At 58.1% G+C, this 26159-nt stretch overlaps 2 protein-coding genes across 2 annotated transcripts; both read left to right on the top strand.

Moving 5' to 3' along the window:
* Positions 1 to 32: 32 nt before the first annotated feature.
* Positions 33 to 18942, top strand: FIGNL2 (fidgetin like 2). The gene is made up of 2 exons (XM_065043696.1): positions 33 to 169; positions 15065 to 18942. The coding sequence occupies exon 2, from the start codon at positions 15076 to 15078 to the stop codon at positions 17275 to 17277; it is 2202 nt and encodes a 733-aa protein (XP_064899768.1). The 5' UTR covers positions 33 to 169; positions 15065 to 15075; the 3' UTR covers positions 17278 to 18942.
* Positions 18943 to 22592: 3650 nt separating this feature from the next.
* TMDD1 (transmembrane and death domain 1) lies at positions 22593 to 24852 on the top strand. The gene has a single exon (XM_065043685.1). It carries the CDS (start codon positions 23303 to 23305, stop codon positions 24068 to 24070), a length of 768 nt encoding a protein of 255 aa, XP_064899757.1. The 5' UTR covers positions 22593 to 23302; the 3' UTR covers positions 24071 to 24852.
* Positions 24853 to 26159: the final 1307 nt, after the last annotated feature.

The raw sequence follows: 26159 nt of genomic DNA, 5'->3' as shown, positions 1-26159 counted from the left end.
GGGACCGGCCCCGGCCCCGGCCCCGGCCCCAGCCCCAGCGCCGGCCCCAGCCCCCGCCGCCCGCGGGCCGCCGCGCCGCCCCGCATTGTCCGGGCGGCAGCGGCAGGATGCGGGGCCCCGCACGGCCGCCCGCCGCCGGGCTGCGCTGAGGGCCCGCCGGCATGAGGAGGTGAGTGGGGGCCGGGAGCAGGCGGGGGGCAGGCGGGGAGGGCTGGGGCTGCGCCCCGCGGACCATCCCCCGCGCTCCCGGGGATGCCGCGGCTCCCGGTGGAGGCGGCTCCCGCCCGCCCCGCGTCCGCCGAGACGAGGTTTTGGGGAGCAAACAGGCAGATTGGGAGCTGCTGGGGGCAGCGGAGGGGCCGGGGGGGGTGTGGTGCTTTGGCCTTTGCTGTTCCCCTCCCTCCTTTCCCCAGAAATGCTCCGGGAGCCCCGGGCAAACGTGCTCCTGACATGAGCCCGCTCGGCCGGAGCCCGCGGCGGGGGAGCGCAGCGGGTGGCCCCGGGGGGCGCCCGGTCCCGGCCGCTCCGGCGGCTCCCACGTCCGGGGGAGTGCGCACGGTGGGGGGGGGACCGTCCGTCAGTCCGTCCATCCGTCCGTCCGTCCATCCGCCGCCCAGGAACAATGCGCGCTCCCCTGGGCTGTCGCTCTTCAGGCGCACGCTGGAGCCCTCGCCTTCAAAACAGTCGTGGCGTTGGGGGGCTGATGGCGATTTTTAATTAGGAGCTTTGCCTGAATGGTCCCTGTTTTGTTGGTTTTTGTTTTTTTGTTTTTTTTTGTTTAGTTGAAATGTGCTTTTTCCACTTGGGGGACAAAAGGCACTTGGGGAAAACAAACAACCAAACAACAACCAAACAGAAAGGTTTTGAAATAGCTTTATACCGTGTCTTCCGGCATAAATCCGCCTGCTTTTGGAGCCGCCGTGTGCTGGTTTGCATCACTCCTGTTTTCAATCTGGGATCACGAAAACCAACGTTATCATTAATTAGATCCCGGTTTTGCGACAAACAGCGATCGGGGGTGCGAGTGCTGAACTGGATTCACATGAGAACTTGGGTGCGTGGTGGTGAGCTGGACACAGGGTGCGCGGACACGGTAATAACGGCTCAGGACCGATTCACCGATGCCGTGCGTGGGAATTGCTGGGGTTTATCCCCGGTTTCCTCCACCGCGCCCCCGCGGTGCCGATGGCCAGGCCGCCGCTCCGGCGATGACAGGACACCGGCTTCGCCGTTGCCAGATGCCAGCGTGTGGCTCTGGCATCTGTTTGCTCTTAGAGGCGGTTCTGAATTAAACATTTCTGCGGAGGCCGGGGCCCAGGAGTTGTTTATCACATTAAACATTTATTTTAGCTCTCTTTAGCAGAAGTGTGTTGACATTTTCTCTTGGGGGACCGCTGGGGATAATGAATGGCACGTACTGTATTGTGTTCCTCGGAAAGCCGCGGGATCCTGCAATAACATAAACACCCAGGGCTGAATTCATCCCGAATCTGCAAGGAATGGGCTCGGTGTTTACACCAATAAGCCACAGCTCACATTTCAAGTTGATTATTGATTATGAAAACGCGCCTGTTAATACTTGTCAGATTTTTGGTTCCAATTGTATTGCTCACAGCTGCAGTTTTACTCGCTGCTCCGTGTTTTAGTTGCGAAGCTCAGCCGGAGGAGGAGGAGGAGGAGGGAGCCGGGTGGGTGTCGGGGCAGCCGCGGGTTCCCCGCTCACCATTCGTTTTCTCTGAAGGGTTTCGCAGCCGCCTTTGTTCTCCCGCCGAGCCCCCGCCGCATTCTTCCCTTTTGCCATTATCATTTTGGTTAAACAGAAAGCCAAGTTGTGTACCATATGGATCATGTTAACAATTGCTTATCTGGAGCCGGTGTTTTCTCCTCCCTCCCTCTTCCCCGGCTCTTTTCTCCCTTCTGAGATCTGGGTTGGGGCTTTAACAGCATCTTGGGTTTGGTGCCGCTTTGACGTGGTCCCGTAACCCAAACCTCTTGCATCCCGTCAGAGTTAATTCCCCCAAGTTAAAATGTGGAATAAACGCCACGAACTCTCCGAAGCAGCTTTCCCTGGGTGCTCTGAAATACACCAAACAGTTGCTGAAGAAACATATTCACGCCTCTGGCCAGCAATAGGCTTCTCCCCCCGGTGCCGCTGAGGCTCCAGGTGCCTTTATTTGGTTGATGGCTGGAGATGATGCTGATTTGTACAGAGCAGGGGCTGTGGTTTCCCAAATCAGGCGGCTCCCACACCTGTATGGAGGCACCTGAGGGGGCTGGAAGTTCGGAGCCCTCACCCCACATCCATCCTCCGCTCCTGGGGTGCCAGTAGCTGCTGGAAAATGAATAAAAGGCTGTTATTTTGGGTGCCCAATACAGACACGAGGGCCTAACCTTAGGCCAAGGGAGTGGCCATCAGGTCGCTTCATTCGCCTCCTCCTTCCCCCGCGGGAAAGGTGAACACAAAAGCCTCCGGGAGCATTCACCTCCAAAGCCGATACCGGATCCCGCAACAGCACCGGTGGATTAGAAGGAATAAAACGGTTCTGCACGGCGCATCGTCACCTCTATCATTGAAACATTCCTTGAAGGACCCTGCAGCATGTGCCATGTCTCGCTGGCATTTCAGATGCTGCGGACTTCATTTGCGTTAATTATTCTTGCATCGTGCTAGTTGAGGAGATGTTCCTCGGGGTAGCAATGCCGCCTCCAGATCTGTCTGCAAATAGCCGAATTTTGTCCTTTCCCCCCTTCTGTCCTTGATTTTCTGGTGGTTTGGGTTCTCTGCACCTCCCTCAATCCGCAGTTCGGTGCGGGAGGATTCCAGCGAGGATTCCTGGAAGGAATGTCCCCAGCTGACATTAATGCATCTGGAGAAGCGACAGTGACCCTTGTGTGACGCTGACCCTCGCGTTTGTGCCGTAGTAAACACTTTTCGGTTATCTTTTCCGAGCTCTGGTGATGCTGTGGCTGGAAGCAGAGCTTTGCCGTTTTGACAGGGCCATGGGGGAAGCTCCTTTTGTCCTCCTGGGGCAGATCCCGTCTCATCTGGCCAGATGTCAGCTGGAATTTTGCAGCGTGCAGGAAAGCTCGGGGTTCGTCGCTTTGAGCGTCTCATTTGCTCGGCGCCCTCCCTCCCTCTGCTCCAGCTCCTTCTCCTGCAGCTTTTTAGCAAAATAAAGATGTTTTTCTTCTCTTTTTGGGTGTGTTGGTTCGTGTTTAGCCGCTCTGGTGCTCTGGCTTCAGAAAGCTCGTCCCTGGTGCTGCTGGTGCTCAGTCGCTCGCGTGTGTCACCGAGCATCCGTCGCTCTCATCCTGGGGGACACACGTGCCAGTGGTGACACCCAGTTCCCGATCAAAGGAGCCATGGGGACTAAACCAGGCTTTACTAACATTAAACAGGAACATTCCCATTGTCACATCAGCGGCTAGGCAGGAATGAACCAGCTCTTCCCAGTCCTGAGAAGCTGTTGATCCCCTCGGCAGGTCCTGCCGCCGCGAATTCATTGCTGTGATTATTCTGGTGCGTTTTCCTGTTGGTTTTCCTTTGGACTCAGTTTGTTCCCGTGCTCCGGGGCGCTGAGGAGGATTCTGTACCCCATTTTCTCCCTCGTGCTGTTGCGCCCTGGGCAGGATTGTGGTGTTTTTCCTGTTGGGATGTGCAGCGGGTGCTGCCCACAGAGCTGCTCCTCGGGACGGGAGCCGGAGTTGAAAGTCAGCGCCGTTCCCCATGGCAAAGTTTATTTTGCTGTGTAACGAGGGTGTTGTAAAACCACGCTCCTGGCCTTGTGTCCTGTCATCAGCTGAAGTTAATGTTGGTTAAATTGTACAGATCGCCAGCACAATTTTTCCTCCAGTGCTGCATGCCTTGGGTGGCTTTATCAGCAACCCCTGATCTTTATGGGGGGCCCGGTAAACCCGGCCAAGGCCTCGCGGATGCTGCTGAGTTATAGTTGAGAGCAGGGGGCGAGGCGAATTAAAGGTTTTCTTCCCAGTTCATTTCTCCTGAGGACTGACAACTCATTCATGGAAAAATCAGGCATTTTTATTTAATTTTTATATATTTTTATTTAATTTGTGGTCAGCAGGGCAGTGACCGTCCCTGTGCTGGGACCTGGGGAGGTCAAACCGCCAATCCTGGGGGCAGTTTTGGGCCCCTCACATCAAGAAAGAGCTTGAGGTGCTGGAGCGAGTGGAGAGAAGGGAACGGAGCTGGTGAGGGGCTGGAGCACAAGTGTGATGGGAGCGGCTGAGGGACCTGGGGGGTTCAGCTGGAGAACAGGAGCTGAGGGGAGACCTTCTGATCTCTGAACTGCCTGAAAGGAGCTTGGAGCCAGGGGGGGTCGGGCTCTGCTCCCCAGGAACAAGCGCCAGGAGCAGAGAAACGGCCTCAAGTTGCGCCAGGGGAGGTTGAGGTTGGATTTAAGAACAATTTCTTCCCCAAAGGGCTGTGGGGCATTGAACAGGCTGCCCAGGGCAGTGCTGGAGTCACCATCCCTGGAGGGTTGGACAGACGGACATGAGGTTCTCAGGACATGGGGCAGTGCCGGGGGTGGGGAACGGTTGGACTTGATGGTCTTGAGGGGCTTTTCCAACCAAAGTGATTCTGTGATTCTCTGAATTACAGTGATGCCATCGTGGCCTGTGTTGTGGTGCTGCCCTGGGCTGCGCTCCCACTGGGGTGTCGGGCCGGCAGAGCTGTGACACCCAGGCGAGTGTTTTCCCTCAGAAAAAGAGCCGCTATTTCTTTTTCCCCCCAAGAAAGTGAAAACTAATGTCAAGAGAAATTGCACTTTAACCCACACTTGTCTTGCCTACAAAAAAAAGCTGAATAATAGCTGAATAAGTACCCTTCTCCCTGCCCCAAGAGGAGCCTGCTCCTCACAAAGCCTTTGCTGTGTAAATAGATGAGAGGTGCAGCGGCGGCACTGCTCTGGAGGGGACTCGTGGCACTGGGGGACGCTGGCGCCCGGGTCCCCTCCCTGTGATTAATCTTCCTCGGCAATGCTTTGGGCCTTTGCCGAGCGGCGGGACGGGCTGCCGGGTGTTCTATCTGCTGTGGCAAAGGGACGTTCCCATCAGACGCCGTTTCTTTCCCTTGGCAAGAGTCTGCCAAGCCCTTGACTCTGCCCCCGGCGTCCTGCTGCCCCCCGGAGCAGGATAACGCGGGTGTAATTGATGGCGAGAGGACTAATGGCTGTGGAGATGTGTAATTAAAGGCCAGGGGTGATGTGCTGTGAGGCCGCGCTGTGTGCAGCGGGTTAGAGAGGTTGAGTGTGTTTTGAAGGGCTTGTCCCGCACATCCAGGTCACCCTGCTCGGGGTGTCGCTTGTGTCTGGCACCGTGTCATCGGGGGGCACGGGGCTCCCCAGCTGTGCAGGAGACGGGGCAGCGTCCCCACTACGGCTGTAACTGGGAAGGGTTTAGGTGTGGGGGGTTTCTTGCCCGTTTCATCACCATAGCTGCATCTGGAATTGCCACATCCTGGGACCGGCCCCATCCAGCCTCCTGTCCCCTGTGCCACATCCCTGTCCTCAGCCAATCCCCGGAGCGTCACCTCCTCCCTCCAACACCGCATCGGGTCACGCATTGCAAACATAAACCCGCTCGAACGCCGACGTGCCACGAGCAGGTTGGACTTTGCCACACCTGGCGGTGCCACCGGCTGGGCCGGCCGCTCCGAGCTCCCGCTGTCCCTCCTGGGGCTCCCGCTGCACCCCGACCCCCCGGTGATTTGGTGACGATGATGGGCAGGACGTTGTGCCCAGGATGGGTTTATGGCAAGCTGAGTTGGTGAGGTGCCGCAGTCCGGCTTTGCACACGCTGCTCACGGCGGTGACACCTCTTCATGTTACGCTTCGCAGCCTCGCGCTCTTAGGAAAACAGGTTTTTAGCAGCTGCGGTGAAGTCCCAGCAATGTAAAAATAAATCGTGAGCTGGAGATTTATTGCAGATGCCACCAGATAATGAGATTTAGAAGGTACCTTTGAAGCCCTGCTCCTGTTTTCCACCTTGGGCGTTGCGGGCGCTGGGGGTCGGTGGGACCGACGTCGGTGCGGCGCGACGCGGCCGCTCGGTGCTGGAGCTCCCAGATGTGAATATCTGCTGATATAAAGATATGTCCATTTACATCTTAATCGGCGGCAGCTCGAGCGGTGGGGCAGGGCTGGGGCCGCCGCTCGGCACGAGCCAGGTACGCGCTCCAGAAATAACAGCATTCCAGATCTGACCTTGGGCTGTTCATATCCTCCTCCTACAAGGTGATTACTTTTTAATGAGCGGCTGCTGAAAAGGGAGGAAAATGAATTATTTCTGCCGCCGGATTAGCTGGAGGAGACAGGAGCGGCGCTGCCACGATCGATACGCTCTCGTGCGGAGCCAGCCTGGCACCAAACTTCTCCCCACGGCGGTGCCTTTGCCCTGACGCTGCCGCCGTGGTATTCCTTAACCTTTTATTCACTTTGAGCAGCATCTCTGTAGCGTTCAGCTGAAACGCTTGCACCTTGTGCTATATAACGGTATATAGTTATAATTGGATTATAATGGCCACGTATGTGTGCAGACTCCCAGGGCACAGAAGGTGGGAACTGTGGGGGCGGCTGCTCCACGCACGGTCCCCAAAGTCTGTCTGTCCATGCGTGCGAGCGCGGGCGTGCGGCACAGGGGACCCGCAGCCCCAGGCGCGGCCGAGGGCAGCGGTGTCAGCAAAGAAAGAAGCCAAAAAAGGGGAACTTCTGGAAAATCCATTAATGAATGGAGTGCAGGAGGGAGCTCAGCTTTTCAGGCTGCCCAGGCGGTGTTTAAAAAAGAATCCGGGAGTCAAAAGGCTTGTGAAAACAAAAGCTGTGGAGTGAGGCCTCCCCCAGCCCTGCTCCGCGGGAACGGCCGTGGTTCGGAGGCTGCGGGTGATGCCGCGGGTGCCGAGGGCGGTGGGGGGGTCTGCAGGGCATGGGGACGGGGTCTGTCACCCCGCAGGGTGTGTGATGGGGACACACAGGGACCCGTGAGAAAGGAGACACAGAAATGATGGAAAAGAGGAGTTTTTGCTCGGTTCCCTGCAGAGCGTGCTGGCCGGCAAGGCACCGAGGCGGAAAATACAACCGCCTTGTGCAGTGCTGGATAGGGCTGGGAGGCTCCCCAGAATTAGAGTTAATTAAGATTGATTCGTTCCATGGAGGAGATGAGCTGGAGCGTTGCTGCTGCCGCTGCGGACAGGCTCTGCTGCACGAGGCACATTATCTCCCTGCTGCAGCCCGGCCGCCGCGGCCCCCGGTGCTGACCCCGGCCCAGGGCCAGATATTGGAGAAGATAGACCAGGGGCTGGTGGCTCCTGCCAGGGCTTCTGACCCCCCAGGGAGTTCGTTATTGGAGCTTCATCGGGAAAAATAGCCGGAGAGGAGAGGACTTGGGCAGGGTGGGGGGTGCCCAGTCCCAGGGCCCCTCCTGGGCAGCAAAGCATCTCCTGCATTTAACGACCTTCATCCAGGTGCTTGTGGGAAGACAAAATGTAACGGCAACATAGGACAGTCTGTGATTCTGTGATTCCATTCTGTGAGATCTGAGTCTGTTCAGCCTGGAGGAGAGAAGCTGAGAGGGATCTTATTGATGCTGATCAGTATCTCAGGGTGGGTACCAGCAGATGGACCAGACTCTGTTCAGTGGTGCCCGACGCCAGGGTGAGGGGCAACGGGCACAGACAAACACAGGAGGCTCCATCTGAACATGAGGAGAAACGTCTTTGCTGGGAGGTGCCGGAGCCTGGCCCAGGCTGCCCAGAGCGGGTGTGGAGTCTCCTTCTCTGAGACATTCCAACCCATCTGGACCGACCTGTGCGATCTGCTCTGGTGACCCTGCGCGATCTGCTCTGGTGACCCTGCGTGAGCAGGGTTGGGGTTGTCCCAGGGGTGTAGCCGTGCTCTGGCTCAGCGTCCAGCCCTGTCATGCGTTGGCTTTACTTCTCACACCATTATCATACCCAGGGGCTGCATCCTCCAGACATCCCACCACCATCACTGACATCCCTCTGCACAGTGTCGTGGGGCCCTCGAAGGAGCGTGGTCCCCCCAATCATCCTTGTGCCGGTTCAGGTGGTGTCGGACAGTCCCTCTCAAAGGGATGTGGTGGGTCCAGGTGGCTTCTGGTGGTTTGGAATGGAGTGAGGTCAGGCCAAGATGTTTTGCAGAGCAGCTTCCATCTGTGTGCTGGCAGAACGGCCTTTGCTAAGGGGCTTCTGTAGGTGCAGATCATAGAATCACTGAATCACTTTGGTTGGAAAAGCCCCTCAAGATCATCGAGTCCAACCGTTCCCCACCCCAGCACTGCCCCATGTCCTGAGAACCTCATGTCCATCTGTCCAGCCCTCCAGGGATGGTGACTCCAGCACTGCCCTGGGCAGCCTGTTCCAATGCCCCACAGCCCTTTGGGGAAGAAATTGTTCTTAAATCCAACCTCAACCTCCCCTGGCACAACTTGAGGCCGTTTCCTCTGCTCCTGGCGCTTGTTCCTGGGGAGCAGAGCCCGACCCCCCTGGCTCCAAGCTCCTTTCAGGCAGTTCAGAGATCAGAAGGTCTCCCCTCAGCTCCTGTTCTCCAGCTGAACCCCCCAGGTCCCTCAGCTGCTCCATCACACTTGTGCTCCAGCCCCTCACCAGCTCCGTTCCCTTCTCTCCACTCGCTCCAGCACCTCAAGCTCTTTCTTGGCATGGGGGCCCAAAACTGCCCCCAGGATTGGCGGTTTGGCCTCCCCAGGTCCCAGCACAGGGACGGTCACTGCCCTGGGCCTGCTGGCCACACCAGTGCTGGTACCAGCCAGGATGCTGGTGGCTTCTTGGCCACCTGGGCACACGCTGGCTCATGTTCAGCCGCCGTCACCAACACCCCCAGGGCCTTTTCCAGCCGCTCTTCCCCCGCTGCAGCGTTCATGGGGTTGTTGTGACCCAAGTGCAGGACCCAGCATTTGATGCATGGACATGTTATCAAGATGCCTTCAGACTATTTCTCTGCATCCTCCTATAGACCATGTGAATACGCATCTGCACAGTCAGAATCTCTGCAGGTGGTTTTACATGGTGTGTTTCTACATGGGCCAGAGGAGGAGATGCCCATGGGCTCATCTGTGCCAAGCTCGAATGGGAGAAGCAACATTTTGACCTCTCAGCATCCTCCAGCCCCTGCGTGTTGGGGCAGAAACTGGAGGCAAAGTCCCGCTGCCCACGTGGGGCCGGGTGGCGGGACCCGGAGCTTCGAGGTGCACTCGCCATCCAAGGTGCACTCGCCATCCTCGCTGGCTTGGCCGTTGTTATGCAGATTGCATGCAAATTGCATCCATTTGACCCCCTGACCTTTTGATGAGGCCACGTCTGTTTGAGGAAATAGTTCTGCTGATTAGAAATGGATTTTCTTCTCTAATGTAATCCTCCAAAAATGGGCTGGGCCCGGGGAGCGCGTCTGACGTCAAGGAATGAGATTTTGGGGAAGGGCTTCAGTCCTGGGTGGGGTCTGAGCAGCACTCAGGGGCTGAGGAACCCCCGTCCAGAGCAAGCTGAGGTTTCTCCTGCACCCCGAGTTGACCTTGGGAGCTGATGGACTTCAGTGACCTGAAGGCTCAGTGATGCTCTTGCTAAAATCCTTCCCACCTGAGAACGGTCCTTCAGGCAGCACCTGGTGGGTCCCAGCTGGAACGTCACCCCATGGAACGTCCCACAGATGACGTGGGTCAGGGCAGGAGAGCGTCTGCCGGAGGAGAAGCAGCAGCGTGGCCAGGAGTGGGCAATGCAGCGATGGATTAATGTGTTAATTAATGTTTCGGGATGGACGTTCCCCTTCGAAGCCTGGCGGGGATGTGCCGGTGGTGTGGCCGGAGCAGGGGGGGTTGGACCAGCCCCTTTTAGGGGTTTCTAGACCCAAATGAATTGTTGGGCAGTTTTGTCCTGTGTTCCCAATGGTGGGTTCCCAGATCTCCCCAGGCCTGAGCGCTCCATGACACCGGAGGACAAGTGACATTAAGAAAAACACAAATAGCAAGAAAGAGGCTGATTTTTTAAAGGTCCCTTTTATTGCTTCTTTTTTCTCCCATCTGTCTTATATTGAAAGCTGGAGCAAAACTCAAACCCACTGGCTCCATCATCTCATTATCAACAATATCCGGGTTTTAGTGCCGTATCCCTTCGATCCGGGGGCTCCCAGGGCCACGCACCCCGTGCAGTTTCCTCGTGGTGACATTTCGCGGAGGGTGTCTCCTCCGGCCGTGACAGATGGGTGATGCTCAGCTGCTGCCAGGCTAGCGGATCCATATTAATCTTTCATTTGCTGGCCGGGTGCTGGAGCAGGACAGATGGACGATGGCCCGTTGGTCACTCCCGGTTCGTGCTGGTGTCCAGCTGCTCTGCACTTGATATATGAGTGGACAGAGCGGACGCTGGAGCCGTCGGTTGTTTCTCCTGAGGGTGGGGAGAGGGCACGGTGGGAGTTCGCCTAAATCCTTTTAACATATGTACATTGACCCCGCTCTGATTGCAATACCATCCTTCGCTTTGTCGGCACCGCTTAGGAGGGGATGGGGAATGTGGCAGACAAAGAAATGCAGTTTTCCCCCATGGATTTGCCAAACAAACCTGAATTTGCCTTGGAAAACTCGCTGTTTGTGCTCCAGAATCGGGCCTGCAGGGGCGGCCGGGGATTTAAACCTCTCACCCTTGGCAAATATTATGATTCGATGATTCTAAACTCTTTGCAAATGCTGCCAGGTGTTGCTCTTGGGTTATATCACGGCTAAGCGTGGCTTTGTGCTCTCCTTGCTCTGGTGCTGGCTTTGGGACTGGCTCTGCCCTCAGTCTCAATCACTGCCAGGCTACTTTTCCTATTCTGGATACACTAGAGATGACTGATAACTGACTTAAATGTGCATATCAATGTGCAGAAGTGTTGCTATAATCCACAGCGTTGATGCTAAAGCATTCCATTGCCACAGCCCTCGGGTCCACAGTGAGTATCTGCATGGGTTATCATTCTCGTTTATAGCTGCGAGTTGACCCGTAGTGATGCCGTTGCACTTTCCCCAGCAACTTTATCCTTGAATCACTGCGGCTGCTGCAAAACCTGCAGCACCTTTGCGTGCATGCAAAGTCCAGCTGTGGTGGCCATGCTGCATCGATGCGAGGCTGCGGTCCTGCAAAATCCAGCTCGGAAACTCCGTCGTGCAGAACATCCTGATAGGAAAAGTCTTGGTGAAGGCCAGGCTGTGGAACGGGACTCTCAACGTCCAGGTTCGGTCCCTCTATGCCCAAAGTTTGCACATGGGAGAATTAAAAATGGGGGGACACAGGCAGCGCCTGTAAGCGGGACAGGCTCTCCCTGCCCAGGAAGCCGATTGCATTGGGCTGCGCTGCTGGGGATCTGCAGGGATAATGAAACAACTCAACGTCTTTTGAAAAGAGCATAAATCCTCCAAGCTGGCAGCTCTGCAGAAAAAGGAGCCGTCGGCATTTGAACCAGCAAGACAGCGGCAGCGCGAGCAAAGCACCGCGGAGGCGGCGGGTTCCTGCGCCGCAAGCCAAAGGGCGGCAGTGACTGCAGGCTGGGATGCTCCTGCAGGGCAGCGAGGGATGTCCCAGGGGATGTCAGGACACTTCCAGTGTCACCTCCTGCAGGGCTGCTCCCTCATTCTGGGGCGCGGGTGCTCGGGGATTTAAACCCTGGCTTTAGTGTATCCTCAGCTTGAACACCCTGGCTTTAATGCATCTTCAACTTGAACACCTGGCTTTAGTGCATCCTCAGCTTGAACACCCTGGCTTTAGTGCATCCTCAGTTGAACACCCTGGCTTTAGTGCATCCTCAGCTTGAACACCCTGGCTTTAGTGCATCCTCAGTTGAACACCCTGGCTTTAGTGCATCCTCAGCTTGAACACCCTGGCTTTAGTGCATCCTCAGTTGAACACCCTGGCTTTAGTGCATCCTCAGTTGAACACCCTGGCTTTAGTGCATCCTCAGCTTGAACACCCTGGCTTTAGTGCATCCTCAGCTTGAACACCCTGGCTTTAGCGCATCCTCAACTCAAACACCCTGGCTTTAGAGCATCTTCAACTCGAACACCCTGGCTTTAGCACATCCTCAACTTGAACACCCTGGCTTTAGTGCATCCTCAGTTGAACACCCTGGCTTTAGCGCATCCTCAACTTGAACACCCTGGCTTTAGCGCATCCTCAACTTGAACACCCTGGCTTTAGCGCATCCTCAGCTGAACACCCTGGCTTTAGAGCATCCTCAGTTGAACACCCTGGCTTTAATGCATCCTCAGCTTGAACACCCTGGCTTTAGTGCATCCTCAGCTTGAGCACTCTGGCTTTAGCGCATCCTCAGTTGAACACCCTGGCTTTAGCGCATCCTCAACTTGAACACCCTGGCTTTAGCGCATCCTCAACTTGAACACCCTGGCTTTAGTGCATCCTCAGTTGAACACCCTGGCTTTAGCGCATCCTCAGCTGAACACCCTGGCTTTAGAGCATCCTCAGTTGAACACCCTGGCTTTAATGCATCCTCAGCTTGAACACCCTGGCTTTAGCGCATCCCCAGCTTGAACGCGTTTGCTCTTAGGTGCTCCCTCTCCTTTGCCCACTAAATCTATCCCAACCCTCTCCCAATCCCCGAGGTACGCTGGGTTGCTGTGCCATCAGCATGTGCTGCTTGTGGCATCTCTATCTTGCCGTGAGTTTTTATGCACCAGCATTAGTGACGACTGCATGGACACGGCGCTGGGACGGGCGCGTGTAGAATACACGTACACCCGTGTGTGCATACACGGTGTGCTCTGCGTATGAGGGCTGTGGATGATCTATCTGTGCTCCAACAAAGACAACCTCGCCGGGATGCTGCTTGGGGCAGCCCCACAGCTTGAAATCCCCCGGCCTGAGCTTTTCTCGGGGGGGTGGCAGGAGGGAGCGCACCCCATCCCCATCCAACGCTGAGCCGTTGGACACCCTCGGCGGTGCGCCCCGCTAAGAAGCCCCCGAACAAAAGCCCAGTTCAGAGTCGCTGCTGAATAGATTAACAAGATTTCCATAATTAGGGCGGGCGGGAACAATAGGATTCTCCCCTGCCCAGCCCCCCCTGCCCGCCTTTGTCTTGTGCTGGGGATAATGGGCAGCAGCGAGGGTGGGAACCGGCCCGGCCATTTGGTCACTGGACAGTAATTTTCTCACACTGCCAAGGGAGCATTGAAACATCTGTCCCGCTCCGCCGCCTCATTCACGTCCCATTTCAAACCCCTGACAACTTCTCCCTGCCCGCCGGCCCTCCCCCCTGCCTGGTTTTGCAGGGTGCAGCCGGGCTTTTCGGGGGCTTTGGGGCTTTTTTCTCCCCGATGCATCTTGTCTTTAAAGGGGGTGGGTGGAGGCAGGTTTGCTTCTCCATCCGCGCCCAGGGCAGTGGTGGAGTCACCATCCCTGGGGTTGGACAGACGGAGATGGGTTTCTCAGGACACGGGGCAGTGCCGGGGTGGGGAAACATTGGACTCGGTGATCTTGAGGGGCTTTTCCAACCCAAATGACTCTGATTCTCTGATCCTTCCACTGTTCGGTTTGCTCTGTGCCCGTGCACCCCCTGCTCCTCTTCTCGCAGCGGCTTCACCGTTTGGCACAGGAGTGGTGTTGGGGACGGGGCTGGCGGAGCCCGCGCTGGCATGGTGCACGCTTGCCACCCTCTTAGAAATGCAATTCCCATCACCAGGCTCATTTCTAGACACCACTTTCAGCTTTGGGCACTGGGATTGATCCCTGCTGTGGGGAAACCTGCGTGCTCCTTGGAGATCGGTGGTTTGTGTCTGTCCTCGGGGTGTGTTGCCCTCGGCCATGAAGCTCGTGCTGCCCGGTGTTGCAGGAGAAGTCGGACGCGGAGCTGCCCGCTGCCAGGTCCTGGCGTCTCCGGGAGGGACGGCCGGGGTGAGGCGCCCATGGGATGGTGGCGTCTCATTCCTGCCGTGCTGCTCCTGAGCCCCGTGCCATGGGAACTGTGGGGCAATCCGCCACCTCCCCATTGCCTCCCCGACCCGTCCTGCTCCCCACGCCTCCCCATGCCATTTGCAGTCTGTACTTTTAACCTGTATTTTTTGGGGGTGCAGAAGCAGTGGTGGTTGGCACCTGCAGCGAAGCTGCGCAAAGCTGGAAACTCCTGGTGCTTTAGTTCCTTGTGTTATTCCTCCTGAAGTCACCCAAACCCTTGTTTTTCCCTTTACTAGCTTCTCAGTCCTGTTTGCTCGCAGGCAGAGGGACGGCCCAGCCAGACCCTGCGTACAGCTCAGGGAAATCTGCCGCAGGAGCGCAGGTTTATTGGGCAGCGTTCGCCTTTGTGTCATTAGAAAGGGCCCTTTCCCGCGGGCTGTCCCGGCCGCCTCTGTCTGCACGGTTATCTGTCGGGAGCACTTTAATAATGGCCAGTAAATGCAGGGAGGATGCCGGATAAAGCCACGCAAAGCCACCATTTAAATCCTCTTGTGGAAGTTTGATATCCAAAGTGGAAGTACAAATGCCATATAAGTCAATTAAAGCATTAAGTAATCTAATTGTGCTGTGGTCACAAAGTGGCTGAAAGGCTGAGCCAGGCGAGTGGATGGTGCATGAGGTCCCTCCTGGCTCCCGCTTTAAGTGTCCCCTGGGGCACTGGGGATGAATGGGGACGTGGGGACCAGCGCTGGGGATGGGGGACAATGTCACCTCCCTCTGCGTGTGCCCGGGGGCTGCCCGGTGTTTGGGTGCTGGAGAACGAGAGGGTGACACCAACCTCGGCATCCCCGTGATGTGGAGCTGTGGGTGACAGGGATGCGAGGGAACTGTGACGGGGGTAGTAGGGCGAAATATTAATCCTATTAATATTATATGCATTATAATATGATAATTATACTGTGCTCCACGTCCGGTGTCCCTGCAGAGCGTGAGCGTAATTGAAGAGCACGTTTGCGGTCGGGAGGTGCAATGTGGGCCAGGACAGGGTGGTATGGATGGTTTTGGAGATACTCGATGAGAAGAGGTGCTCGTCCCTGCTTCGCTGCTCTCACCGCGCTGTCCTGTGCCCCGCAGGTCTGTCGAAGATGCACTGGTCACCAGAGCATGCCCAGTCCCTGAACCAGTGGCCAGAGCAGCACCTTGACGTCTCCTCCACCACCTCCTCGCCGGCCCACAAGTCCGAGCTCTACCCCAGCACCCGCCAGCGCTTCAACTACGCCTGGGCCAACGACGACATCTCGGCGCTCACCGCCTCCAACCTGCTCAAGAGGTACGCCGAGAAGTACTCAGGGGTGCTGGACGCGCCCTATGAGCGCCCGGTGCTGAGCGGCTACGGGGATGGAGCCTTCGGGCCGGTTAACGGGCAGAAGGGGGACGGGGAGCCCTGGCCGGTGGCGCACGGCTCTGATGGCACCTACCCCCTGACCCCCATCCACGATGGCCTCCCCGGCGCCAAGGGGGTGGTGCCGCCCGCCGTCCCCCCGAGTGGTGGGGCCATCGGGCTCGGGGGCTCCCCCGTGGTGTCCGCCAACCTCGCCGACCCCATCTACCCCGGGAACTCCTGTGGAGGAGCCACCACCGGCTCCGGCGGGCTTGGGTCGTCTCAGGAGTACCCCTCAGGCTACAGCGGCACCTACTTGCCCTCCGGCTACTGCACCCAGCCGGCAGCAGCGCTGCCCCCCCCGCACCCTCCCGCCCTCCATGGCTCGGGGCTCCTGCAGCCCCCGCACCCCTCGCCCGCCCTGGTGCCCGGCTACGGCTCCTCCGGCCCCATGTACAACTACGCGGCCGGCAGCTACCCCCCACAGCCGGGATACGGCACCATCCACCCCCCGCATCCCTCCGCATCCTACCTGCCCTCCGGCATCGCGGCGCCCACCCCCATCCCGGCCCCGCCGCCCGCCACCCGCCCGCCTGGTGTCCCCGGCTACGGCTACCAGGGTGCCGGCTTGGCCCCCCTGTCCGTGCCGCCCCTCGGCACTGAGGCGGCGGGTGCCTTGAAGAGGAAGGCTTTCGACATCTCCGGTGGGGAGGACGAGGGGGAGGGCAGGTATAGGAAATACAGCTACGAGCAGCCAAAGTCCCCCTACGCCATGTCGGACAACGGCGAGTGCCGGGGCAACGGCTTCGGCAGCAGCGCCGAGTCCCCCCAGGTGGCCTTCAAGCCCGGGAAGCGGCCGGCGGGAGCCGGCAACGCCGAGGAGCACACCGGCAAGTACGGCGGGCAGCCGATGAAGAGTGTGGTCTCGCCGCCTTACAGCACCGGGGACGCGCCGCTGCGGCCGGCAGAGCCCTTCGAGAAGTTCAGCCCCCCCCTTGCCAACGGGGAGCGGGTGGCTGAGCCGGGTCCCCCCTTCCCACTGCGGCTGCCCCCCAAAGCGCCGCTCTTCGGCAGCCCGTCGGTGGAGGAGCAACCCAAGAACGTCGACCCCCTGGTCTTGGAGCTGGTGAACACCAAGATCGTGGAGCGGGGGCCGCCCGTGCAGTGGACAGACATCGCCGGGCAGGTCTCTGTGAAGGCCGCCATCGAGGAGGAGCTGGTGTGGCCCATCCTGCGTCCCGGCGCCTACACCGGGGCGAGCCGCGCGCCCCGGACCGTCCTGCTGTTCGGTCCCCGCGGCACGGGGAAGACGCTACTGAGCCGGTGCATCTCCACCCAGCTGGGCTCCACCTTGCTGAAGCTCAGCGGGACAACCCTGCTCTCCACCTGGAAAGCCGAAGCCGAGAAGATCCTGCAGACCGTCTTCTTCGTGGCCAGCTGCCGGCAGCCCGCCGTCGTGCTCATCACCGAGGCCGAGTCCTTGCTGGTGGCCCGGGCCGGCGAGGACGGCGGCCAAGTGAGCAACCTCAAGTCCCAGCTCCTCTCCTACCTGGACAACGTGTCTACCTCATCCGAGCAGAACTTGGTCATCATCGGGACCACCTCCCGGCCCGGCAGCATGGATGAAGCTTCTCACCGGCGCTTCGCCAAGCGGTTCTACATCTCCCTGCCGGACAGCATCGCCCGGCGGCAGATCCTGCACCAGGCCCTGCTCCAGCAGAGCTCCTGCCTCAGCGAGCGGGAGATGGCGTCCCTGGTGCAGCGCACCGAGCGCTTCTCGGGCGGCGAGCTGGTGCAGCTGTGCCAGCAGGCCGGGGCGGCCGCGCTGCGCGGGCTGCCGGGCCAGCTCCAGCCCACCTCCTACCAGGACTTCGAGAGGGCGTTCTGCAAGGTGCGCCCGGCCGCCGCGCGCAAGGAGCTGGACCTGCTCCTGGAGTGGGACAAGATGTACGGCACCCGGCACTGACGGACCCTCCGCCGGCTGTCGGGCCGCGGCCGCCGAGGTTCGGAGGCGCCGGGCTGGGCCGGCAGGGGCTCCGGTTCGCCCGCTCCCCCCGGCAGCGCCACATACCTCATCTCCGCTATTCCGGACTCTTTTCCTCCTCTCGGTTTCTCGGCAGCCGTCGCCCGCTGAACTCAGGATGAATAACCTATTTATTATTTCCCCGTCCATCCGTCCCCAGACCAGCGAGCGGGGTCGGAGGCGCCTCAGGATCCGGCTTCGGATGCACGAGCTCCCCGTCTACCCAGAGGCTCCATTATTATTATTGGTTTTAATTGCTTTTGTTGTTCCTAACACAAATACCTCGGGCGTCTCACGCAGAGCTGCCCCCTCGCACGGGCACGAGCGACGTCCTCGATCAGGGCGGGGGGACACAAACCCAGGGGATTTTGGAGTAAAATGCTGTAGATTGTTTAATATACTAGACTTTGGTTTTATTTTTGTAACTATGTAGTATTTTTTTTTTGTGGTTTTTGTTTCTTTTTAACTACTCAGGAAAAGAATTACCTCAGAAAAAGAAAAAGAATGTGTTTTTAATAACTCTTTTTATCTTCTCAACAAAGGAAAAAGAGATTTGTCCTGGGACAAAGCCGCCTCGTGTTTTTGCTTCCAAAAAGGGTGACGGGAAGAAGAAAGAAAAGTAAAACAAACAAAACTTGAAGCTGTTACAAAGATGAAAGTTGAATGTATTTTGGGTGCTTTTCACGTATATTATGCCATAATTTTATTTGATTTCTTGTTTTTTTTTTGTTTAACATGGTTATTGTAGCGTTTGGTGGAGTAACGTGTCTGCAACAGAAAGGGTGGTAGTGCTGTAGTTCGGAAGCCGCCGCTGGCACCACTTTTTGGATCAGGCTGGTCCAGCATCCTCCAGCATCTCCCAGCGCATCCCGGATGGGGCCGGGGGGGCGGGGGGGATCCTCCCGGTGCCCGTTTTGCACGGGGAATGGGGTGACAGAAGAGGACCCGCAGGGCTGAGCGGGTGCTGCAGGGTTTCACCCCCACCTTCCTCAATGCAAAACTGCAAGAGCAAGACCCCCCCCTTCACCCCCCCGACACCCCCCCTTCCTTCTCATCACCGCATAGGGTTGCTTTTATTTCCCAATTAAATAAACTATTACTTTGTTTTTAGAGCTCTATGTTGTACCGGGGGAGGCAACTGCTCCAGGGTCACCCCCCAGCCCCAGAGCAGCCCCCCCAGAACCTCAGGGTCTACGCAGGCAGAGAGGACACAACCCCCCCAGGGTCCCCCCCATGATGGGAGGAGCCGCCTGCCCACTTTGGGCCATTTTCCCCATTAATTTGCGACTCCGCGGTGCAGCGTGCGGGCAGCAAAGGGCATTAGCGGGGTAGACGTCTCCCCCCTACCCGCTTCCTCCAAAAAGTGGTACTGGATTCCTGAAGCCTTTTTATTATTATTATAATTATAATTATCATATTTGACTTTGTACACTCTCTGTAACCATTTCTACCTCATTTTGCAACATATTGTACATGAAAGTATTTAATTCATGTCTTATTAATGTCTGAGAAAGAAAAGAAAGATGCTTTTGAGCTGTAATGGTCTACCTCAAGAAATGCTGTATTTTAAAAAGAAAATATTACACAGTATTAAAGAGATTACCTGAACACTTGGCTTGGAGCTGTGTCCCCCGCCCCCCGGCTTTTTCAGCCCTGGGGGGTTCTGGTTTACGGGGGGGAAGGAGAGATTTTGGGGGTGGCTGTGGGTAGGGGGTGTTGCAGGGGACAGGAGGGACATTGGGATGTTGCAGTGGTGGGGATGGGGCATTAAAGAGAGTGGGGGGTAGGAAAGGGGGGGGGGCATTAAAGCGAGGGGGTGTTGCAGCCAGGGGAAGGGCAGAGCATCAACCACACCACCCCCCCATTAGGAGGAGTAGGGGAGTCCAGGGGTGCCCCCCGCCTTGTTAGGGGTGATGGGGGCCCTGGCGTGGCTCCTTCATTAGGGGTGATGGTGGGGTTCAGGTGCCTCTTATTAGGGGTGAGGGGGGAGACCAGGTGTGTCCCGCCCCATTAGGGATATTGCGGGGTCCAAATGTCCCCCCCCTCATTATGGATATTGGGGGGATCCAGATATGCCTCCCTTGCTAGGGATATTGAGGGGACCCAGATGTGCCCCCCCTTGTTAGGGATATTGGGGGGGGGTCCACGTGTGCCCCCATCATTAGGGGTGATGGGGGGTCCAGATGTGCCCCCACCCCTTGTTAGGGATACTGGGGGGGGTCCAGATTTGCACCCCTCATTAGGGATATTGGAGGGGTCCAGGTGTGCCCCCCCATTAGGGGTGATGGGGGCTTCAAGTGTGTCCCCCTCTCATTAGGGATACTGGGGGAGTCCAGATGTGCCCCCCCTTGTTAGGGATACTGGGGGGTCCAGGTGTGTCCCCCTCATTAGGGGTATTGGGGGGGTCCTGGGGTGCCTCCCCCACTTTGTTAGGGGTGATGGGGGGCCTGGCATGGCCCCTTCATTAGGGGTTCAGGGTCCAGGTGTCCCCCCCCACCCCATTAGGGATATTGGAGGGGTCCAGATGTGCCCCCTAGTTAGGGATATGTGGGGGGAGGGGAGGCCCAGATTTGCACCCCTCATTAGGGATATTGGGGGGACTGGGTGTGACTCCTCATTAGGAGTGATGGGGGGCTTCAAGTGTGTCCCCCCTCATTAGGGATATTAGGGGGTCCAGATGTGCCCTCCCCAGTTAGTGATATTGGAGGGATCCAGATGTGTCCCCCTCATTAGGTATATTGAGGGGCCCAGATGTGCCCCACATATTATAGATATTTGGGGGTCCAGATGTGCCCCCCTCATTAGAGATGATGAGGGGCTGCAAGTGTGTCCCCCCTTGTTAGGGATACTAGGGGGTCCAGGTGTGTCCCCCTTGTTAGGGATCTTGGGGTGGTCTAGGGGTGCCACCCTTTTTAGGGGTGATGGGGGGGGTTCAAGTTTGTCCCCCCTTATTATGGATATTGGGGGGGTCCAGATGTGCCCTCCTTGTTAGGGATATTGGGGAGGGGGTCCAGATGTGCCCCCTCATTAGAGGTGATGGGGGGCTTCAAGTGTGTCCCCCCTCGTTAGGGATATTGGGGGGTCCAGATGTGCCCCCCTTGTTAGGGATATTGGGGGGCATTCCAGATTTGCACCCCTCATTAGGGATATTGGGGGGGCCAGGTGTGACCCCCTTGTTAGGGGTATTGGGGGGGGGTCCAGATGTGCCCACCTCACTAGGGATATTGGGGTATGGAGATGTGCCCCCCCTTGTTAGGGATATTAGGGTGTCCAGATGTGCCATCCTCATTAGGGATACTGGGGGAGTCCAGATGTGCCCCCCCGTTAGGGATATGGGGGGGTTCCAGATTTGCACCCCTCATTAGGGATATTGGGGGGGTCCAAGTGTGCCCTCCTTGTTAGAGGTTATGGCGGGGCGTCCAGATGTGCCCCCCTCATTAGGGATGGGGAGGGGGAGGAGAGGGAGGTCCAAATGTTCCCCCCTCATTAGAGGTGATGGGGGGCTTCAAGTGTGACCCCCTCATTAGGGATATTGGGGGGGTCCAGATGTGCCCCCCCTTGTTAGGGATATTGGGGGGGGGGTCCAGATTTGCACCCCTCTTTAGGGATATTGGGGGGGTCCAGGTGTGACCCCCTTGTTAGGGATATTGGGGGGTCCAGATTTCATCCTCCCCCCCCACCGCAGCCCCGTGTGGCTGGGGATGGCCGGTCCATGGCACCGCGTCCCCGTCCCCAGCATCGCTGTCACCCCGGGAGGGGGACACTCGTCCCTGGGGGCTCCCCTGCGCCCCGGGGATGGATTTTCCCCCTTTGCCGCTGTTACTGATGGAATCGAAGGGAAAAGCAGCTCCCAACCCACGACGGCTTCTTAGTTTGTTTTCTCAAGCGCGTTGGACAGGCTGATGAATGTGCCCCCCCCAAACCCCCCCAGTTCTATCTCTGCACCCAGTCCGGGGTTCAGACCATCAGCAATAATGGGGAGCAGCCCTGGTCCCACCACAGAAATTATTGTGGCAATTAGTGCGGTGGGTTCAGGGCGTTTGGGCAGGTGGGGTGAGGAATTGGGTGCTGTATCTCCCCGTACCGGGGGGACACGGTGGCATCCCTGGGCCTTTGTGCGGGCGCATCTGGAACAATGAGCAGCTCCGGCCTTTTATTGGGACCCCTGAGGTTACTGCGTTATGAATAAATTACTTGGTGGCTGAGCCGTGGAGTCGTGAGCCAGGAAAAGGGGAGGAAGGCTCCCTCCTCCTCCTCCTCCTCCTCCTGCAGCAAAGGGCCGCTCGGCTCCTCTCCAGGACCGCTGTGCCCATCCCCGCTCCCAAACCCGTTTGAGTTTTGCGCCTTTGTCTGGCGAGGTTGGGGTTCACTTTCGGAGGGGACGGTGGCGTTAGTTTTGTTGCAAAGCAGCGGGATGGGACGGGAGCCCCTCACCGAGCTGCTTTTCCCACCCGGGATATCGGCGTCCAGCCCCGCTCTGCCCGTCCAGACGGGGAAAACGATGAGCTTTCGAGGTCCCTTCAACCCCTGACATTCTGTGATCCATGTCACCCCGATGGCAGCGCGGGGCCCGCGGGTGGCGCGTGGCCGTGGCGGCATTGCCACCTCGTGGTTACGGGGCCTCGCTTGAGCCCCGAGCAAAACCGCCTTGGTTAAACATAATAACCCTTGCTCCATCCATCTGGGGTGGGAGAGGGAAATGCAGGTTCCCAGTGGGGTGTGCGGGGCTCTGGGCCCCCTCCTTGGGAAGGGAAAGGGCAGGAGGGGCGTTCGGGAGGTGGTGGAGGCGTCCCAGGGGAGCATCCCTGCCCAGCTCTTGCAAAAGTGCCAGCAGGACAGAGGGACAGCGGCTGCTGAGCCCGGACAGACCCCATGGAGCTGGGTCCTGAAGCATTCCCGTGGGTGAGGGGGGGTGGGACACAAAGGTTGTCATGGATGGATGGATGGATGGATGGATGGATGGATGGATGGATGGATGGATGGATGGACAGACAGACATCCCTGCAGGTGGGGAAGGTGCCCTGAAGCCCCTTACAGACATTTCCAGCCCCTTGGTTTGGCTCTGCTGTTAATCGAGGACCCATTCAATGTGTTCCCATGTCCCTGTGCTGCGAGTGTGTGGTACCCAACTTGGGAGGGCTGGAGGGGATGGGAGGATACTGGGAGGATACTGGGAGGATACTGGGAGGATACTGGGAGGATACTGGGAGGGATGTTGGGAGGTTACTGGAAAGTATGCTGGGAGGATACTGGGAAGGATGCTGGGAGGAATACTGGGAGGGTACTGGGAGGATACTGGGAAGGATGCTGGGAGAATACTGGGAAAGATGCTGGGAGGGATACTGGGAGGATACTGGGAGGATGCTGGGAAGGATGCTGGGAGGATGCTGGGAGGATACAGGGGTGTGCTGGGAGGATGCAGGGGGTGCTGGGCTGGAGGCAAGGGGCTGAGCTGGGCACGGCGGTGCGGACAGGAGATGCTCAGCCTGGGGGGGACACGGATCCTGGAATTTGCTTTCTGGGGAGACATCAGGCACCGCTCATGGCCAGGAAACGTGTGTTTGCTTTTACATACGAGTGTGAGTGAAATTACATTCAGTTTGATCCAATGGTATCTTACGGGGTGGCGAGCTGGCTAAACATGGCCAGAGAACCACGGCCAGACCATTGCAGCAGCTGCCACCAGCGGGTACGGCACATTTAGGATGGGGTTTCACTCTGTAGATCTGCTCAGCTGCTCCTTTTTTTTTGTTGTTTTGGGTTCTTTTTGCCTTCTTGTTTCTGATTGCAGCTTCTAGACACCCCTTCTCCACTCGGTGTATGCGCTTCAGCTCTGCAAATTCATTGAGATAAAGAAATCTGTTAGGATCACAGCATCCCGTCGCGCTGGGGGACAGGGACGTGCCCCTGGAATGCTCCGGCTTGTGAGGTCAGACCGGGACGGCGTCCGTGTTCCTTGGCCACCGCGATGCCGAGGGCCGCCCGAGCGATGCTGGTACCCGCAGGACTCATCCTGCTCTTGCTGGCGCTGGGCGGCCGCTGCGAGGACACGGTGGCGGCCAACGTGGGCCGTCACACCATCGGGCGCATCGCCGAGCTGCTGTCGCCCTCCGAGTGCCGCCGGCTCCAGGGAGAGCTGGCGCGGCCCGACGAGGTCCTGCAGGAGCTGGAGCAGCTCTCGGAGCAGAACAACCCCATCGGCTCCTCCCGGCGCCACCGCAGCGCCCGCAGCGCCAGGGAGTGCTCGGAGGCTCTGCAGGACTGGCTGGAGACAGCAGGAGAGGTGACAACCTGGGACCGGCTGGCCGGCGGCCTCGATGAAATCGGGCGTCCCGACATCGCCCGGGAGCTGGGGAAGGTCCTGAACCAGGACAGGAGCCTGGAGCTGCGCAGGAACGTGCTGGAGTACGGCCGCTCCGTGCAGCACCTCACGTCCTCGCTGCTGCTGGAGGGCGGCGGGCACGGCGGGACGCGGGCCAGGAGGGCGCCGCTCGGGGGGCCGGGGGGGCTGCGCTTCGAGAGGCGGCCGCCCCCCCCGTACAGCCGCAGCCTCCTGGGCTGGCTTGTGCCCCTGGTCTCCGGCATCCTCGGGGGTTTCATCGCCTCCATCCTGTTCACTGTGGCCGCCGTGTTCTCCTGCCGCTGGGTGCAAAGCTCGGCCGCGCCTGAAGCGACGGTGGCACCTGAACTGGAGCATCTCCTAGAAGCTGCTGGGGGGGAATATGAGAGCAAATAAAACATTGTGTGCTGGTTTGACTGAAAATGGGTTAATTTTCTCCATGCAGTTAGAAAACTTTCTTTTCCATAGCTAGCATGCTCATTATTATTGCTCATTATTATTGCTGGGAGGAGTGGTGACACTGGAAGCTGTGCTGCCATCAGAGACCTGGACAGGCTGGAGAGTTGGGCAGGAAACAATGTAATGAAATAGAACAAGGGCAAGTGTAGAGTCTTGAATCTGGGCAGGAACAACCCCAGGTTCCAGTGTAAGTTGGGGAATGAGCTATTAGAGAGCAGCGTAGGGGAAAGGGAGCTGGGGGTCCTGGGGACAGCAGGGTGACCATGAGCCAGCACTGTGTCCTTGTGGCCAGGAAGCCAATGGTACCTGGGGTGGGTTAGAAGGGGGTGGTCAGTAGGTCAGAGAGGTTCTCCTGCCCCTCTGCTCTGCCCTGGGGAGACCACACCTGGAATATTGTGTCCAGTTGTGGCCCCTCAGTTCCAGCAGGACAGGGAACTGCATTTTATATCAAGAAATGGCTCGTATCAATGCAACCAATGTCATGCGAGCACTGGAGAAGAAAGAGAAGGACGAATAACCCTAAGTGTGGCTTTAACAAGAGGAACAGTTCACTGTACCCAGTGCCCTCAGAAAATGTCGTTTCCTGAAGCGCCAGCGCAGCCGGTTCCTGGCACGGAGCTGCTGCTCTCGGGGCTCCTGCCCGCGGTGCAGATCGGAGCTCAGCGGCCGCCCCGGCCTGGAGCCGCTGCTCCTGGGGAAAAGAGGCTGTTTTGCCATCTGCTGCGGCCGCGGGAGCGCGGGGAGCAGCTCAGCCCGGGCTGGGGGATGGTGAGGAGCAGAACCGCGTGTCAGTGGCGTTCGAGCTGCAAGGGACAACGGCGTTCACTCCGGAGCAGAAGGAGGGCCGGGGCTCCAACAGCCAAAGGTGGCGCTGGGGGTTGCAGAGCTCCTGGGAGCGGTCGTGGCAGAAAATGTGCCCTAATGCGATTCAGAATCACAGAATCACAGAAGGGGTTGGGTTGAGGGGACCGTCCCAGCTCCCCCAGTGCCCCCCGTGCCATGCGCAGGGACATCTTCACCAGCTCAGGGTGCTCAGAGCCCCGTCCAGCCTGGCCTGGGATGTCTCCAGGGATGGTTCATCTACCACCTCTCTGGCCAACCTGGGCCAGGCTCTCACCACCCTCAGGACAAAAATTGCCTTTTATCCAGCCTGAATCTCCCTCCTTTAGTTTAAAACCGTCACATCTTGTCCTATCTCAACAGGCCCTGCTCAAAAGTCTGTCCCCATCTTTCTTCAGGCCCCTTTTAAGCACTGAAAGGCCGCACTAAGGTCTCCCCGGAGCTTCTCTTCCCCAGCTGAACACCCCAACTCTCTCAGCCGTTCCTCCCAGCAGAGCCTCCCTAAAGCACAAAAGGCCTGAACGCTGGGGCTGGGCCGAGCTTTGTGTTGAGACCGTGTGGGTTTCGAAGTCATGACGTTTTCCCCCAGGTTCTCCAACGCGGCAGAGCCTGGATCTGGACCTCCAGCTTGAGATCAGCCCAACTTTGTAAAGCCACCGCCAGAGTCCAGCCTCCCTAGTCCAGAAGTCCAGCCTGGGCTGGGCGGGTGGAGTTTCGGGGTGTGGGGAGGGTGGTTGCTGCTGTGCAAAGGGAACAGAATGACAGGGCAGGCAGGAGAAGTCGTTAAAACAAGATGGACGTACCTCTTTATTGCAAATTCCAAAGTAAAAAGATGTACAGTACAAAGGAACTCAAGGTTCAGACATCGTTCTCCCAGCCCGCTGCTCGATCACCTTCCTCCTCCCTCCCCAGCCACCTTCATCCTCCTCCTTCCTTCGTGTGAAACGGAACAGAGAACAGAACCCAGGAGCAAATACAGCATGGGGGGAAATAAAACAGCGTCATGAACAGTTTACGTGAGCAAAGTGTTGACCCAACGGTGGCAGGTGGGAGCTGGGCCGGGTCAGGACGGTTGTAGCAGCACTTTTGTCACCCCCCGGTGCCCAGCTCCGACTCCGCACACCTCGCTGCCCGTGGGTTTTGATTCGTTACACTCGGTCGCTAATTAAGCCTCACAACACCCCTG

This window comes from Columba livia, chromosome 29, assembly GCF_036013475.1.
Source record: "Columba livia isolate bColLiv1 breed racing homer chromosome 29, bColLiv1.pat.W.v2, whole genome shotgun sequence".
NCBI classification, from domain to species: domain Eukaryota; kingdom Metazoa; phylum Chordata; class Aves; order Columbiformes; family Columbidae; genus Columba; species Columba livia.
The sequence above is the reverse complement of the archived record's forward strand: the minus strand, read 5'-3'. Positions and strand labels throughout refer to the sequence as shown.

Excerpts from the sequence above, each read along its gene's own strand:
- FIGNL2 (XM_065043696.1), top strand. The coding sequence starts at position 15,076 with ATGCACTGGTCACCAGAGCATGCCCAGTCCCTGAACCAGTGGCCAGAG.
- TMDD1 (XM_065043685.1), top strand. The coding sequence starts at position 23,303 with ATGCCGAGGGCCGCCCGAGCGATGCTGGTACCCGCAGGACTCATCCTG.